The sequence below is a fragment of the Lagopus leucura genome, unplaced genomic scaffold (genome assembly GCF_019238085.1).
Source record: "Lagopus leucura isolate 7727_CA_CO unplaced genomic scaffold, USGS_WTPT01 Super-Scaffold_100001, whole genome shotgun sequence".
NCBI lineage: Eukaryota > Metazoa > Chordata > Aves > Galliformes > Phasianidae > Lagopus > Lagopus leucura.
Window position 1 is genome coordinate 6,294,089 of NW_024962262.1, and position 18,981 is coordinate 6,313,069.

General features: G+C 37.3%; 1 protein-coding gene across 6 annotated transcripts in view; it reads left to right on the forward strand.

Annotated features, from left to right (window-relative positions):
- FRY (FRY microtubule binding protein) overlaps positions 1–18,981 on the forward strand; it is a 206,952-nt gene that overhangs the window by 90,568 nt on the left and 97,403 nt on the right. For all 6 annotated transcript variants that reach the window (XM_042867645.1, XM_042867639.1, XM_042867642.1 and 3 more), the window contains exons 3-11: positions 1,044–1,097; positions 8,853–8,992; positions 11,195–11,285; positions 11,716–11,795; positions 11,915–11,995; positions 12,968–13,136; positions 15,271–15,363; positions 15,459–15,557; positions 17,948–18,049. In XM_042867645.1, the coding sequence (XP_042723579.1) occupies positions 1,044–1,097; positions 8,853–8,992; positions 11,195–11,285; positions 11,716–11,795; positions 11,915–11,995; positions 12,968–13,136; positions 15,271–15,363; positions 15,459–15,557; positions 17,948–18,049 (909 nt within the window). The remainder of the gene's footprint in view (positions 1–1,043; positions 1,098–8,852; positions 8,993–11,194; positions 11,286–11,715; positions 11,796–11,914; positions 11,996–12,967; positions 13,137–15,270; positions 15,364–15,458; positions 15,558–17,947; positions 18,050–18,981) is intronic.

Sequence of the window (18,981 nt, forward strand, 5' to 3'; positions counted from 1 at the left end):
TGCATCCATTGCCTCTTGTCCTGGCACAGGGCAGTCCTGCCTCCTGAGTCTCCTCTGCTCTACACTGAACAGTCTCAGCTCTCTCAGCCTCTCCCCATAGCAGAGATTTTCCAGTCCTCTAACCATTTTGGTTGCCTTCCATTGGATGCTTCCAGTTATGTTCATGTCTCTCTTGTACTGGGGAGCCCAAAACTGGACCCAGTACTCCAGGTCCAGCCTTACCAATGAGGTGTGGAGAAGGATTGCCTCCTAACCTGCTGGCCTAATGCAGCAAGAATACCATTAGTCATCTTAGCAGCAAGGGCATATAGCTCAAAAGCGTTCAAGTTGGTGTATACAAGGATTCCTGGGTCCTTCACTGCAGAGGCTGATAATTTAATAAATGTTGAGTACAATAGTGTACTTGTACGTGCCACAGTAATTGAGCCTGCTTGGCAAAAAAATGCTGTAAAGGTAAATGGAGACTCCTGATCTGTGCCATTCTCTTTGGCCTTCCCAGATAGTTTGAGAGTGTGTGTTGATAAGCGAAAAAAAATCTTTTTTTCTTTTAACATAACACAGTCATTTTTTCACAGCAGTCTTCATTAACGATGAACCTTCTGGTATCTGATGTAAAATCACCTTTCTTTCAGTGTGTGCTGTGATATAGTAGATATATGAACATCTTTGCACTGCTTGGTAGTAGTGTAACATGATGGTACATCCTATAGGTAAATACTGCTCCTTAGGTACATATTGGAGAAAAAGTTGTGTATTTTCTACTATTTTGAAGTATTTTATAGTTATCAGTATGAACACCAAGTAAATCAGATGTAATAAGCAGTTAATCATTTCCTTTCTTTGAATACACTGAAGACACACTATTGGCGTTAGTTTATATGTGTGCGTGGGTCTTCTTTCACATAAAACAGTCTCTCCAGCATGAAAGGGATCAGGTGGGAAATTATGTAAACAAAAATCTAACAGAGAAATAATACTAGAGCTGGTAGAATGTATTATAATATTGATTTTAAGTAATGCATATTTAATATATTTTCTTTTAGGAGAAGCCACTGACCAAATCTCTGCAACGAGGAGAAGACCCCCAGTTTGATCAAGTAAGACACTTGGAATGAAATTGTTTCTGTTTCTCAAGCTGTAAGACAAATACTTGAAAAGCAATCTAGTGTCACAGTACTGTCATAGTACACTGCAAAATAAAATCTGTCAATGCACTTTAGTAGGATGAGTGCTTGGCCTAACCGTTCTTGTTTTAAATTAGGAATGTCTTCCATTATTTTCAAACTTTTCTGCCATAGAATTTCTTGATTTTTGTGGCATATGTTGTGTTATTTTCTGCCTGTTTCCTCTGATTGAGGTTTGAAGGAACCTTCATACCTTGTCGACATATCTGGTTTTTGAAAGAGGTTCATGGTCCCCAGACATTAAAATAAAAAAAAAATCAAGGAAAAAAAATATTACATGAGTAACCTATTTTGAGATAAAGAAAGTTGTAAAAGAATTTAAGGAACGTAAAGATTGCCAAAACTCATCCCCAGCAAAGAGGAGGAATAGACACAAGGTGTGTCATAAAAAAAACCAAAGTCATTTGCTACTCCACCATTCCTGTCTCAGTTTCCAGCACTGAGCTTTGTGCTTTGGCCATTGCTGCCTGCACCACTGTGCTGCTGGTGGTTCCATAAATACAGGACAGAAGAAAGTAGCAGCAGTGACTGAATCACCTGAAAGCAGTTGTGGCTAATGCCATATGCTGCAAGTACCACATTGAGACATGTAACTTCGGGTGAGGACATATATATGGGTAGTACTTCAGAACCCAGAATGAGCTGAACCGCTTTTATTGAATCTTTTGGTATGGTAGACACATTGTGCCAGAAGAAGAGATGCCTTGTGAGATCCAGAAGGGCTCACTTCATAATTTTAGCTTGACAAAATAACCCTTTCTAGGTTGCTCTGTAGCCACTTTTGCGGGAGGGGAAGGCTGTCAAGCAGGCTTTCCTGGCAGGCATAGGGCAGGACTGCTGTTCTGCAGTTCTGAGCATCCTGCCTGCTTCTGCTGGCCACAGCCTCTGGGGATGCCATCCCCCGTAGGCTGAGGGAAGCTGCTTTGTTAGTGTCATAACTGGTTATTATTTTTTTTTTTTTTTTTTTTTTTTTTTTTTTTTGTGGTATTTTGACCTTAATTTGATTTTTTTTTTTTCCCTTCCTGTGGGGAGAGTTTTAGATATAAATGGGAAAGAAAAACAAATTAAGCCACCCATATGCAAAACCTGTGATACTGTTCCTGCAGTGTGTTAAGCAAACACATAATGGGTGGCCTTGATTACTCGTGGTTAGGCAAAATGTGGCCCTTTACAAGGAAGAGTAAGAAGACTTAATGCTTCTCCTGATTACTGGCAAATAGAAAATTGAACAATCAATTCAACATCAATTAGTGTGAACAGTGTATACTTCTCTAGAGTGAAGCAATTTTGCCTTTCCATCTGTGGCATTTTACTTTCAATCCTTGGGCCAGGGGGGAACCAACAAATGCAGACTGAAAAACAGAGGCACGTTATGTTACATACAACGTTTGTGTATATTTCTCACCACATATCTGAAGCTCTACCTTGCTATGTCTAGAGAGATGGCAGAAAAAATGTAGAGCGGAGGTTGCCTTAAACCTCCTTTTAGAAAACCTTGCTTTCATTTCCATGAAATTTTCCAAATAAACTATCCAAACTGACATTGTCAGGCTTTATGTCAGCCTGAGATTTTGGCAGTGTTTCACTTGTGAGGTTTTCCTTTGTTTTCTTCTTACACAGCGTAGTCATTTTTTGTTGCTGTAGTGCTCGTGGGATTTACTTACACCCATTGTAACCCACTGGGTTAGCTGTAGCTAGAAACTCATTCTAAAATGTCACAGATTAGACAGATTTCAGCTAGAGTAGGGACAGTAAGATAGAGCAAAAAGTCTTTTTTTAGTTGTCATATTTCATTCAGTTTATTTGATCAATGCACCTCAGTGTTACAAAGCTGTTTTACAAATGAGTACGTCAGCTTTATAAAATAGTCATGAACATGCAGATATTATTTGCTGATATTAAAAATTAACTTCTGATCTATCTGGGAAACCTTGCATATTGTGATAATATACAATACTGAAACCAATATTAAAAATTAGAGGCCTTGTGCTTTTAGCTTTAACCATTTGTGTTTACTTTATAAATTAACTTGAATAGGTAGAATATGTGGGATGAAGAAGGACTAGTTTGATAATCCCTTGTTTCTACTCTCTAAATTTGGAAAATTTTGGTATTTATTCCAGAAACAAAGTTATCTAGCAAGAACAGAAAAGGCAATAGGTAACATTCCTGCCATTTCTAATTCAGAAATGGAGGAATCCCCATGAATAAGTGTTACCTTAAGCATCTATTAAAGCATCTATTAACTTTCAAGTGGTATCTAACAGTTTTTTGGTTTTCAATTTGAAGGCATTAAAAATGGCACAGTCAGAAGAACCTAATTTTCCCAAATCAAATTCTGAAGGCTTCAAACAAATTGCCTGTATTCAAGTCAGATGAAATTGATGGGTGGAACAAAGTGAGGCTCTTAAAATATCTGAGCTGCATCTTAACTGTAAATTGAAAAGCAGCAAAAGTAAGGCGTAGCCCAATTTTAAATTTCAGGTCAGCTTCAGAGATGGAAAAAAGGGGTATTTAAAAATACCCTTTGCCAAAATTTATAACAAGCAGAGTGGAGCTTTAGCTACCTTCAGCAATTAGAATGAAGTTTAAGGTTGAAACTTCTGAACCAGGAATGTGTCTCAAAGCATTGTTTACTTTTCCTGAACAGCTTTATCTCTGACTGTCAGAAAATGAGACTCTCTTCTGTCTGTTCTCAAACACCATTTTAGGAATTCTGTTTGTGGTTGTGATCACAGCTCCAGGATCTGGGGACCTGGCAGTGCACATGCATAGCTTATGAGGTGATGCCAGACAATACTGTTTCTTTCCATATGGGTGTAGTATCAATGTCTCCTGGTAGGCAGACAGCATTGTCCTGTGGTTCTGTCTAGCTGTCAATTGCATCAACATCCTCTAACTCATAACAGTATCTTGAGCAATCTATGAAGTAATCTCACTTATCCTGACTTGCAGAACATCTCACTATTAGCCTCACAAACTGGATTCCTTACACTGACTGTGTTTTCTTTGTTAGGTGTATAAAGAAAACACATACTGGAGAATATATAATTTCCATATATGTTATCTTTGTTACGTATTTAAAGTTATGTTCTACAAGTTCTTTGTTTGACGACTTTACTTGCCTACTGATGAAGAGTTCTACTGCTCCAGCATTAGCACGCTCCATCTCACCAATTACAGGAATGTTATTAAACATAGTACTACTGAACTATGACTTAAGCTTCCTCTTACAGGAAACCATGAAGTTGCAGTACGTGAAAAGATCAAAAGGCAGTGCAAAAAAAAAGCATAATTATCCCAGAGACTCATCCTCACCCAAGGACACATTTTTATTAGTCTTCTCTCAGCGCACACTGAAGTATCTTCTGCTGCACAGAATAGAAATGTTCTGTGAATTGATGACACTGAAAGCAGAAAAAGGGCATCGTGTATTCTTGGACCAATCTGCAGACATTTTTCCCTATAAAAATACGGCATGAATATTAAACTTTGGCCCTGCTCATGACCTTCCATGGCATTGACAATTTAACAGCAAGACTTAGCTTTCATGTGAAACAGTCCATATGAGGTCTGTTGTGTGAGAGTTTCAGCACAATCTACAGAAAAGTTTGTAATCATTTTAATTATGCTTGTCTCTCTTCTTAGAAGTGCCTTAAACTAGAGAATAAGGATTGGAAAAAGACAAAACAGGTCAAGCTAGGAAACTAAGCATTTAGTAATAAAAAAAATGTGGGAATACCAAAAATAAATAAGACAGCAGACAACATGCTAATGACTGTGTCCCTCTTCATAACATCCTAACTGGGGTAGGTAATGTGCTGATGATTATTTCCATCCAAAATGAGATTTGTTAGCTGCAGTGAGTGAGTAATCATACCCTCATCACTGTAGCAGCACTGCAGTTCATAGAATCATGGAATCACAAGGCTGGAAAGGACCTACAAGATCTTCTAGTCCAACCGTCCTCCTATCACCATTACTACCCCTTTTGTATTTTCACTTTCACTGTATCTTATATGTGGTCCTTCTGCAGTAGGGCATGTGATTAGAGGAAATAAAAGAAATGATGCTAATGGGGACATAGGACAACACTTGGCTTTTGCTCAGAGATTTGAGTTGAAACAACATGCAAAGAACTAAACAGTATTATGATACTATTTTTTGCTCACAGAAGTGAAAACCAGCGATTCCAACTTTCTGTTACCAGTTTTAACAATTCCCAGACACATGTCTTTTGCCCCCAGAAATGTTTAGACAGAGAGATGAAAGATGAATGAAATAAAATCTACACAAACTCAGCTGTGCTGTTTACATCAAATGCTGTATTTTACAGATTTTTACATTAGTGTTGGATTGTTTAGAAATCATTTTAGAAAACATTTGCAGGAAAAAAAATGTTTTGTCTCCAAGGATCCAATAAGAATTCCACCACATACCTACGTTAATAATAGCTTGGTGTAGTTCATCTCTCTACCATCGCCTCCAAGATTAGGTTATTTGAAATAGAAATTTCATTAACTTTATCCCCTTAATTTACTGTATTGAATATGAAATCCTGGTCTTATGTTGACCATTATTACTCTGCAGTTGATTTCAAGGAACATGAACGTCACTGTAGCTTTTATTTTCCTTGAATCTGTGTTGTTTATAGTTACAGGGTTTTGTTATAGACATGCACTGGATGGAAAAAATGTTGAAGGAAGGGAAAGCATTATTGCATGGCTATGGGTGTCCTAAATATAGCTAAGAAAACATCTATCAAATTCTACTTCTTTCAGTATCTTTGATAGAAAAAAGTGTAACCTCTCTTGTAATGTCCATTAATTTAAGTATACACAATGATTTGAAGACTAGAGTGTGCAGACACTCTCTGAATAATAGTTCAGCAAAAAATAAATCAACACTGCAAAAATGAAGTACTAGATTTCTGCCTTTCTAAAATGGCAATCAAATGTACGTTTGACATACATACTGATAAGTATGGTGTATGAAAGGAAGAGAGTCAGTGGATCAGTGGTGCTGTTGAAAGGAGAATTCAGTTTTGGATGCATTTGCTGTTAAAGCATGTAGAAATTTCATATGTGAAATGAAAAACAACATTATTATTCATCCCGTTAGGGGGAAACATTTCTTAGGTTCTTATTTTGACAGTATACCAAGACTTGTATGAAAGTATATAGATTGTAGCAAACTACCTGGACAGAATTTCATTCCATTTATTTTCACATATTAATCCAAAATAAATATTAAGCATTTATATGAAGTATGTTTAGTGCTCTGTGAACACAAGTTTTAAACAGCTCCACGCTTGTGCAGATTTCTTATCCTGAAGTTATACAGTAGGTGGTTCATTTATGATGGAAGAACATGATCATTTGTACAACAAAGACATACTTGTACATCTGTGCGCTCCCTTTCAGGAGCAGCACAGAGCTAGAATTCATCTCCCTTCTGGACTTCCAATAAATGAAAGGGTTGAGTAACCAACACGCTGGCTAGACTTCCCTCCCTTCCTGTTCCCTGAGAGCCAGGTCTTTGCCCAGTCCACCCTTCCTTCCTGTCTTAAAAGTGCAATGACAGAAAGATTTTTTAAAAAGTTATATTGACCTTTTATCCCTGCTAAAGGCATGCACTGTAAATTCAGAGAAGGTATGGCTTGGGGAGATTTATTCAGTTTGACTGTTTATAGGGAGTGAAATTGTGTAGCTGACATTGAAGGAAGACTAATGATAGACAGCCTATGGGGACACCTGACTGAAACCATTTTCTACTTGCAGTTAAATATTGTGATCTTTTAAAAGATATTGAGCTTCAAGTATGTTTTTGTTTTTTTTTTTTAATGAGCATTGCTGTGATCTTAAAAATAGATGCTTCTCTCAGAAAACCTTGTTGTTTCTGGGTTTTATGGTTTTCTTCGGGAAACTGTTTCTCATTGCATCTCGTAATGAACAGCTGCTGTTGTGGCAGCTTCAGAAAACCTTCTAGCAAACAATAAAGAAGCAATTGAAATGTCTGAGCAGGTAGTGAATCGTCTGCTCTGGCACTGGCTGATTCATGTCTTTTAAGATCTTATCTGAAGCCTTATGCTTAAAGGCTTTGGTATCCTTCAGCCTGGGCCACTGTAATAATTCATCCTGAAAGGCCTGCTGTTGCTGCTGCAAGCATGGCCTCCATGCCATCTTCCACAGCAGCTTGTTTTCTATTTCAGATAATAATGTATATTGGATCGAGAGCATTCCTAAAATGGAACTGTTACATAAACTTTCATTTTTAGCTTTCTAATGCTCTATATTTAATTTTAGACCGTAAGATCTGAACGCAATCAAAACAATCATACTTTATCCTCAAAATGTTTCCTACACTTCAGACCACATCACTATGAGTTAGTTGAATTCTGAGTCTGAAAAACAGAAAAAAGGGATGAGAGTCATTTATCTGAGCTGTCTAAAATACACTAAAATTGTCATTTAAGGCACAACTGACATTGGGAATGGTGTGAACGATGCTCAGATTCCTGATTTTGGTCTCATTTTAGTCGCAGACTTCACATGGGTTTTGTCTTATGCAAGACACAAGACTGCTGTTGTTCCACAGCACTCTGATGTGCTGTTTTGCATTCAAGCACATGAGAAAACCTGGTGGAGCTGCTGACATAATCAGCCTACCTGGCACAAAGTACATTCAGCTCCTGCACTCAGCACTTTGTAGGATCAGACCCTGCATGATCCTGAGTTCATCACAAAACTCCAGATCAGGATTTCATTCATTCTTTAAATGGTTTTCTGTTTGTTGTTTTTTGTTTAATGTACTCAAATGCAGTGGCTGTAAGCGTTCCGTTTCAACACTTATATGGTCCTCTTGGATAAGATTATGGTTGTTTGTTTTACCCAAGCTTCTGATCTTTCACGTATTGCTGGTTTATGGTTTCCTGTAATAGGAAGTTTAAGTCATAGTTCAGGAGTAACAGTTCAAAAATATTCAGTAATGTTGCTGTAATTAGTGACAAAGTTTATATCAAGTGAGCAGTAGCTTTCTTATCCGGTATGACACTAACACTGCTTATTCAGGGACTTCTAAGGAATGACTTTTAACTATATTTTACTTGTTCACAAAAATATGGAGGAGAGCATATGGAAAAGAGAAGTCTAAATTACCCTACATGATGCTAATAGCAAGATGCATTTGCATAGCCAGTTAGTTAAGGTTATCTCAGAGTTCATGGGTTTTCTCAATTTGTTATGAACTTCAGGAGGGACATTCAGCAGTCACACACAACCCGTGAGCCAGTACCACTCCTTAATCATCTTTTCCCCTCCTGTCCTTACAGTGTGCTCAAATTAAATATCAACATTGTGTAATGAATAAAAACAAGCCCCTTGAAGAGCTAGGTGTTTTACTATTGAGTTGGAGGATGTGTGCATTTTAGTATTGTCAATTAACAGTACTTATACTTCAAGAGGAAATGCTGAATATTAGGTATATTAGGTACCTGAAGTTGGACCGTAGATTTATAACTTGAAAAAACACGTGAAAGCAAGAAAGAAAATGTTAAACCATTGAATGTGTTTTTTTTGTTTTTTTTTTTAAACTATTATTATTTCTTTCTTTTGAAGAAGGTAGAGGGGAGCCTTGATCACTGTTTGCATTGTTGTATTTTCCCTGTAGGTAATAAGCTCAATGAGCTCACTTTCAGAATATTGCCTGCCCTCTATTCTGCGCACTTTGTTTGATTGGTACAAAAGACAGAACGGCATAGAAGATGAATCTCATGAGTACAGACCAAGAACAAGTACTAAATCCAAAAGGTATGATTTTTAGTATGTTTTCATGTGCTAATGACAGATTCTAGGTGAAATATATTACATTTCACCTGTCAGCCTTTGTACATTTATTGAAAAGTTTTTTTCATGTTCTTGGAAATCTGCTTTTAGCTTTAACGTAGATGAGGTAATTGTGTCTTTAAAATTATGCTGCAGTTAGTTGAGACACTGGTTTTCACTGCTGTTTTGTATACTGCCATGTTATTTAAATAGTGGCTTGTATAAGCTACAGAATAAGCCTTCTTCACTCGTGAACAGGTAATAATTCTCTGACATTTAGAAGGAGTTTTTTTCATGCAGCATTGTGCTTTGTCAGAGAAATTTCACCTACGGCTGTTCTCTATCCAAACGACTGCATTGGTTAACGAGCTTTAGTAACATTGACTTAACTCTTAAACAAACAAGCAGGCAAAAAGAAAAACCCCAGAACAAATATATTGATCTCTAGATATCAGGAGTTCCTTGGCAATAAGTAAACTGATTGACATTGAGTCCTGACCGCTTAGTACAGTACATTCTTTTTTCTGAATGCATCTACACACTTCATTGAAACAGCAGACTCGGTGTTTGGAATCACACTGGCAGTTCTTTAGATTACAATCATAAAATGGCTTAGGTTGAAAGGGACCTTAAATATCGTCAAACTCCAGCCAGCCTGGGCAGAGACACCACCCACCAGACCAGGCTGTCCAAGGCCCCATCCAGCCTGGCCTTGAACACCTCCAGGGATGCCCCATCATCCACAGATTCCCTAAGCAGCCTGTGCCAGTGCCTTATCACCTTCTGAGTAAAAAATTGCTGACATCTAATTTAAATTTCCCCTCTTTTAGTTTAAAGCCACCCCCTTTGTCTTGTCACTATTAGGCCATGTAAAAAATCTGTCTCCTTCACCCTTAGAAATTCCCTTCCTGTACTGGAAGGATTCCTTTTAGTCCAGTATCTACAAAAGTCAATGGTTGCTGGATTGAAGGGATAAGATCTAGTTTTAGATATCAGCAAGGTAGGTATGGACTTGAATCATGCTCTCCTAGATTCTTTGTGGTGACTGTAAGGAGGCTATTTGAAAGCATGATTCATCAGTTTGTGCATTGGCATGAGATGAATCCTTGTCGTAAAATGCCTCTTTGTGCTGACTGCCCCTTATAGGAGCCTTTTACAAGACAGTCAGTTTATATGTAAGTTCACATACAAGTCTTCAGGAACACCACTCAAAATCTAGTTGAAGGGCAGTTTAACAGTGAACCAAGGCCACTCTGTCAATTGATAGTATTACAAAAAGTACATACAAGCAGTCCTTTCTCCAGTTAATGTGAAACCAGGAAAATCAAAATGCAAATAATTGATTTCAACACTGATCAAGCAGAGATTTTAAACGCGTTCTTGATTAAAAGTACGTAAATACATCCAAAATCAATTATTGAGAAGTGTGCTGGGATCTATTGCCCAAAAGCTCACTGAAGTCAGTGGTACTTCCCTCAGAAGGTCTACAGGACTGTTTGTTGAATATTGAATATTAACAAAAAGAATTTTACGTTTCATGTCATCTTTTCAGTGCACTTTGTAACTCTGATCAGTTGGTCCATGCAGATATGTTTTGTAGTTCTGTTGCAAGCTACTCACTTCAGATTCACCAGGAATGTATTTTTACATACGGCAAATGATGCCAAAGTAGGAAAAAAATAGCATTGGAACAGTTTCAAAAAAAAAAAAAGTGATTTGGTTATGAATTCTCCATCAGTATTTAAAGGCAGTTTTTAAAATTCATCACAAGTCTGTATCTGAATTTGATAGCACAAAATAATTTATTGTTTCCCTTCCAAGTGTAATTGAGAACTGTCTAACTGATGCCATCAGCAAGGAAATTGAAACAAACCCATTTGTTATACTATAGAATCCAGGTTTCCTTGGTTTTTGTTATGTTTTTTTTCCTTGAATAGGCATACTTAAACAGGAAAGAAGAAGAAAATGGAAAGTCATATTTCAATATCTGAACACAGGTGAATGTAGCAAGTTAGATTTGTTTTATTTGTCTCAGATTTTAAGAGTCTCAGTGCATTACTTCTGAAATGTAATGCAGTTTTGAAAAATAGAACATAATCCCTTGTTAACTACATGTGTAACCGAAGAAAGCACATAATGTGATTTATAACATATCTCCTAAATGGTGTGCTTCTTTTGATTTTGCAGTGACGAACAGCAAAGGGACTACTTAATGGAAAGAAGAGATCTGGCTATTGACTTTATATTTTCTTTAGTATTAATAGAAGTTTTGAAACAGGTATGGAGTTCTTCAATTATGTATTAACTAGTAAATCATGGAAATTACAAAATTTGTTTTATAAAGGATTCTTGTTTCTGTTTCCATCTTCAAAAATCTAATAAAAATGTGAGACCCCCTGTATGCTTGTTCATTGCTGACTTTCTTTCACATGTAGCATATGTAGTATTCTGCACTCCTGCAGACTTCACTTGGACAGGTTTTTGAAATGAGGTATTTATCTTCAATTTTAAATGAACTTTAAAGGGACAGCTCATTTCAGCTGTTTTATTAGCTAGCTGCTATTTCTAGTGGTATTGTATCTGTGTAGGAAAGGTACCCACAAGTAATATTAATACTGAGGTATTGGCTTGGTACTTTGGTTTGGCTTGGTACTTTGGCTTAAAGTGTACTATATGTGTACCAGTTATGTTTTATTTTGTGTTTTCAGATTCCACTTCATCCTGTAATAGATGCTTTGGTACATGATGTTATTAACTTGGCTTTCAAGCACTTTAAATACAAGGAAGGGTAAGGCTCTTTTTCATACCAAAATTGTGTGAAAAAAACCTACTTGCTGACTTGTGTAGATTGCATTTAAGCACCAGACCCCTGACTGACAAACAGAATTCTTTCTTCTCTCTTGCTAGGTACCTTGGTCCTAACACTGGAAATATGCACATTGTCGCGGATTTATATGCAGAAGTTATAGGTGTACTAGCTCAAGCAAAGTGAGTAAAATTGAATACCATACATAAAGGAAACCTGAGTAGTTTTATTTGCTTAGTATGCAAATATTCTGATTCTCTCAATTTCTTTAAAGATAGCGCACAGTAAATCATTTCATCTCATTGGTCCTCTACTCATTCAGGTGGTCTAGAGCATAAGGTTCAGAAAATCAGATACTTCCTGTTTCCGTTGTGTGTTCCTGTGTTCCAGTCATTCTAAATAAATTCAACTAGACTAAAAAATTAGCAAAATTATTTTCCCTATCTCACCAATGACGGCTGTGGAAACCCCAAAGTGCTGAAGAGAGCTATTTCAAATACTCTTTTTTCTGTACGCTGTTTTTTCTCTAGCTGGGCAAACCTTAAAATGGCTACAGCAACTTAGCAGTATTTTAAAGTCTTTCTGTAGTTATTTCAGTTTATTATTTAATGCAACTTCTTCTGAATCCCGTAGATGATTCTTATGGATAGAGAATATCAGCAGACTCATGAGAGAGATAAAAAATGGGCACAGCCTCTGCCCCCTATCCCGAGCTGTAGTTAGTGTTATTGTAATGACTGTTCGAAAAAACACAAAGGCAAAAATGGCCTATTTGAATATTTTCATGGTTATCATTTAAGCCTTTTCTTTTGAAAACACTGCATGTACTTTTCATGATCTTTCAACTTGAATTTTTTTAGTAATGTGAGAGGGCTATTTTAATGATATTGTTAGCTCAAATATTGAAAAGAATCACAAGTGGACAATAATTGGAAAGATGTAGTTACCCATAAGGACTAAGATCAGGCTGTACTCTTTATTTTTCTTTTGAGTTTGTCAGAAGTAAAAGAAAGCTGAACAGAAAGAAATCTATTCACCGTATATTTTACAACCAGATGTGAATCTTCTGTAGCTTTTTCCCCATTTGAATGCCTTACAATACATTTCAAACATGAATGTATACTGTTCTGTAACTAACCAATATGAATTCCTAGATTTCCTGCTGTAAAGAAGAAATTCATGGCAGAATTAAAAGAGCTACGGCATAAAGAACAAAGCCCGTATGTAGTTCAAAGCATTATCAGTCTCATAATGGGAATGAAATTCTTCCGTATTAAGATGTATCCTGTGGAGGACTTTGAAGCTTCTCTTCAGTTTATGCAGGTAAAATTCCTATTGCGATACTTCAGGGGATTTCTCCACACATAATTCTCAGTCCTCCAGTCTCCTAACTCAGGAATGTATCATTTCAAATTGTCATGAGTCATATACTCAAGTCCCCATCTCCTCCAGCAAAAAGAGTTTTTCTCCAACAAAAAGAGTAGAACCACGACCTCACATACTGGCATCCCACAGCCATTCCTTGCCCTGCATCCCTGCATAGCTGCTCACTGCCTCCAAAGTCAATTTTCCACCCTTGACATAGTTGCCAAAGAAGAATGGAATTTCTGATGTAGAAAACCACAAAGGAAGAAAAAGAAATGAAGCAAAAGCTGGATGGAATTTCCCTTGGATGGATTGTCACCTTCCACCATACCTTCATGCTCCTTCCTCTATAGGGTATCCTGTACCCATCCAGTTTGAGAACCACAAAGACAGAGCATAGTCTGTCTGGCACGCATGCTTTGAACTAACATATTATATTATTCTGTAAAAAGAAAATCTTATGTGTTTCAACATTTCCACATTTCTGTCTGGTAAAACATGGTAGGTTGTATGCCCCGCAGCAGGTTTGTTTTGCTTAACCTTTTTATCTGCTCTTTTTTCTTGGAATCGTATTCATAGATGCAGAGTTTGTAGCCAATCAGCCAGTAAAATGAATGTTTTATGTAAATCTCCATGTAAGATCAACTTATTAATAGTGTCAGTGGAATGAAAAATATCCATATTTAATATTAGATGCTGACAAATAAGGATTTGGCATTGGAATACAAATGCATACACACAGAGGTATGCAGAATAATTTCTCTAAACCTTGAATGTGAATCACATTATATTTGAATCTTGCAGTGTTTTAAACCATACTTAACAGTACAGAAAAAGTTCATTTTTCTTCTTACCTTGTGTTTTGATATATGAATACAGCTTATTATGTGTTGACTTCATGTAAGTTATTCAGAGATGGCAACACATCAAAGCAGTGTGTGTTCAGTGCACAAGTAATATGAGTGGATGTGTTGTGTTCTTACTGCACGGCGCTGTTGGAATCCAGTGTTCACTGCTGTTGAAATTGGAAATTAGTGAAGCTCTCATGCATTAGGCTCAAAATCTGGATGCTAATAATCTCTGTCTTGCTCATCACTGGAGTATATCAGCACCTAATGAATTTTTATATATCCTACAGTGTATCATAAGATTCATTGTAGATAATGATCATGCATATCAGTGATCCATAAGATGATCCTACGCTGCATCATAAGATATTTAAAATATATGTGATATATATATATTTGTAAGATGCTTTGTATTGTATACGAAAACCAATTTTGCTCAATTTGATAAAACACATATATAGTTTGATTCTGAAAAATTATGCTTGATCTAATCTGTAAACTGTTCTATATGCAGGGAAAAAGGTCAATGGGGACTTTCCTCATAAGGTCAATGGCTTTTGGGACCTTGGATCTAGAAAGAGAAGTAACTGGACTAATACAATTTGTTGTCCTCAGAGAAGTTAACAGAAACAACAGATGTTTATCTTCTCTGCCTCACATCCTGAGCAGCACAGTTGTGTGGATAGCAGCTTGCTGCACATTTAGGACAAAAGTACATTTTTTATCTTCCCTCTCGATTCCCAATTGCAGGCTGGAAGTCACACTGTTATGTTTTGATCTTTCATCAGCAATGCACCATAGCAATTAAATTCATCCCAACATATTTGCTGTAAGATTGTTCCTTGCCACTTTATCTTACTGGAGAAATATGTTGCTTTTCTGGCCTTACAGAGCATTACATAAAGCACACTGTGTGGATTATTCTTCCTGCTTCTGAATATATAGAGAGGGAAGGCATGAGATCAGCCCCTGCATCCATCTCACTTTCCTCAAAACACTAACTAGAAAAGCTGGAGTAAGGAGAGAGTTTGTGGATCACAGTGGTTGGAGCAAGAGATCCTTGGCCTTGATTTGTGTTCTGCTTTGTGCTTGCAGCAGAATGCAAATTTAGAACTTAACACACAGTGCAAGTATTTTCTGTGTGCTTGGCAAGACTTTTTTTCTTGATATGCACTGAGCAGACATTTGGATGTCTTTATTCCAGCTGATACACAATTTATGGTTCTTGTTTTCTTTTGTTTTAGGAATGTGCACATTATTTCCTTGAAGTTAAAGACAAAGATATCAAGCATGCCCTGGCAGGACTGTTTGTTGAAATTCTAGTCCCCGTAGCTGCTGTGAGTTTTATTTTGGGAGTTGTTTGCATAATTTCTTTAAATTAGATAAAACATCTTGAGAAATAGTGTTTCATTAACATGGCATTTTCTTTCAGGCTGTTAAAAATGAAGTGAATGTCCCCTGTCTGAGGAACTTTGTTGAAAGCCTGTATGATACAACACTTGAACTTTCTTCACGAAAGAAGCACTCATTGGTTGGTAACTTTAAGAAGCAGAGGCTGAAATTCACTGTCAGAAATATCCCTTTAACAAGGCTCTTGGGAAATTCACAAAACTAGTTGCAAAACTTTTTCTCTGTTTGACTTTATAGCTAATACATTTCTGTTTGCAGGGTAGGCTATTGTTTCTGCAAAAAAATAACCATATTTATGTTATTCAGAATATGATCTTAATCAGTCTGAACCAGGCAGATGTTTTCAGCTTCTGGGGCTCTGGCTACTAAACCGTTAGGTTTTCTCATACTTGCTATGTGTAAACATTAGGAGGAGAGAAGAAAGAATAGAGTTCATTTCTTGTCAAGTGAGACATGTGGGAACAACTCTTTCACGGGGCTTAAGTAACATTTTGTAAGAATGAAAATATGTGAAAATATGAAAATAACACATGCCCTTTTAAATCCGTAACTTGGCTACTGTGCAGCTCTCTGTGTCATTTTTTTCTTGTGAGATGAACAGTGGCGCTGCAGTGTATTTTTGGAAGCAGAGTTGATCTGAGTTAAATGAAGATCTGAGTCAGTTTGACGCTGGCTGCCTTAAGCAGTTTGTGTCTCCAACTGGGTCAGCGCACGTCAGCGCTGTGCTGTTAGCTAATCCATTTTGAAGCCTTGGGCCTTGTAAGTAAGGAAAGTTGTCGCTTGTCCTTCCTTTCTTGTTGTAGGGGAATGTCCCAAAGTCTCACCTGTTTCCAGGTATTTCGACAACAGCTACTCACCTGTGCTAGCAAATCTCCTGGGAGGACTGCAGGAGTGTGCTGCTGCTTCCTGCCACTGTTGCACTGCCCACATCAGTTACACAAATGCTAGGGAACGGCCTAAGCATTCTCCAGGATGCAGTTCTGGTTCTGTTTGAATTACTAGGAGGCTTGGGACAAATTTCTGATTTCTCTCTGCTTGTGTTTGTGTGGTTCTACTCCACTCTGCCAAGTTAATAAAGCCTTGTTGAAACTATAGCAGGGCAAGGGCTTTGCTGTACAGTTTTCACACTAAATAGAACTTCCCCAAACTGGTGGCTGTGCTTGCCAAAGTCAATAGTACATGCTTGAGAAAGGATTGCACAGCTGGGGATTAGCATTTGATTGCTTGTCTACACATACCACACTGGAAGCTACATAGTTAAAAATGACAAAATAGACTAGATCTTCGGGAGGGTGTGATTAGAAATGCAAACATTGTGAGGAGGAGGGAAGAAGCAAACAGCCAGCAGAAATAGCTGCAGTGCATACTTTCAGACCTCAGGAAGAAAATGTGCTCTTTGGAGTCTGAGAAGGACCTTCTTTTCTGAGATCAGTGTTTTGTGAATCAGCACATTTACTGAACAGGCAGGGTGGGGACCTCATTTTCTGTCTGAAAGAGTCTGGTCTGAGCTAGCTGAGGTTCTCTTAATAGTAAACAGAGAGAACTAGGAAACTCCAGGAGATGGCTTGTGTGTCTTCCACCCGAGGGCTCTGAGTTAGGATGAGTTTAACAATCTTGGTATGTGTCTGAGCTCTGTGATCCTGCCAAGTGCTCATAGCATCAATCTCACAAGAAAATCTTTGAAAAAAGCTATCTTCTGCTATATGGACGTTGGACATAAAGATTATAAAAGTAATAATTAATGTACATTTGCCATTTGCTCAAGAAATCAGGTGAAAACTAGAAATGGGCAATTTATGCTATGTATTACAGGATTTTAGAGTGTACTTAAAGTAGACTGAGCTGTGACTAATGCTGGAGTTTTAGCATTAATTTTGAGAATCGTTGGTCTTTAAAAGTTATCTTATTTTACTATATTTTAAAGTCCTGATTGGCTGTGTTAGCATGAGAATTGAAACCAAAAAGTCTTGCTGAAGCAGCTACGTCAGATTAAAGTCAGAAGGTACCTTTTTGCCCCTTGTTACTTTCTAGTTCACAGGATGTAACCAGCAGCAGACCCAGGCATTGTAATTTAGCACACCTCAGCAGTGCATTTGACACATCTCCCAGTCAATGTCATGACTGCTGATTTTGAGAATTAATTGAGTACTCAAAAATCCCAACAAACTGTGTCAGTCCTGCAGTTTTTATAATAAGGTGTGGATGTTTCCATGCTATCTTTTGTCATTTAATTGACAGAAATTAACCTTGTCAGAGTTTAAAACTATGCCCCTTCTTTGGGTTTGTGATTGTTTTGTAAGTAGGCATTTGTTTGGTTTTGATGCATTTGTAAAACATATCTTTAGCAGCTTTAGAGAAATGTTCATTTTTAACTTGTAACAATGTTTTTGCTGACTAACGTTGCACAAAATGATAGATTTAGAACTTTAACATTTGCAGTAGCTCTTTTAAATCATTTTTATATTTTGTAGATGAGTGAATAATGTATATCATCATCTATTTCCTGTTTAGGCTTTGTATCCTTTGGTAACATGTCTACTTTGTGTCAGTCAGAAGCAGTTCTTTTTAAACAGATGGCATATTTTCCTCAACAACTGCCTGTCCAATCTCAAGGTTAGTATCTTCTGTTTTTAACTACTGTATGAAAACTTAATTAATATTCAGTATCTTGATATGTTGCAAATCCATTTTAGGTAATCATGCTGGATTATTGCCATTAGCTGATCCATACATATTTTTATGCACTGACAGTACATAGTTAGCTATGCAGATTTTGTTGATAACAACTAAGTATACTTCTGCCTAGTTCAATTTTCTCCTGTTTTTCTTCCTCAAATGAAGCCTGAGTCAAACAGCTGTGACACAGGCAGTGTTATTGCTGAAAGTAGCTTGAGTGACTTACCAAAGCTGGCCCAATATTAACTTGCTTTTTTCACGAGGGTATTCTCAAATCTATTACTTCCACAATAACTAGAGTGCCATTCTGCACCTGAAGTGGATTCAAATGAAAAGATGGTTCCCAACCCTACCTAAGCAGTGGTCAGCTGAAATGAAGGGCCTCTTTCCTGCCACTTGCTGAGCCAGTGGTTTGGAGACCTCCGCAGAAGGCACAAGTAGAATATATAATCACTGTCTCAGCTTGGAGTCACATGGTGGAGGGGGTCTCAGTTAACTGGATGTTGAAATGGAAAACTGTATTGCCAAACAGTCAGAAATCATATACTAGTACAAAAGTTTCCAAAAATAAATGGCAATCCAGACAGATAATCCAGTGAAATCTAATTCATTCCAGATGCAACAATATCTGGGCCACCCTAAGAATTTGCAGATTTTTGGTTTTTCTCTTTTGAATATCTTCTATGTTCTTCATACCAGGTCTGCATCATAGGACAACACCTTTTATACTCACAGAATCAACTAAGGACAGCATTTTCTTTTCAGAGTCAAATTGAGTTGGCTTTCAAATGCATATTTTAAATTGTAATCTGTATTTAATCCACACTAACCTGATATTTTGCTTTTCTGACAGCTTATATAACACTGGG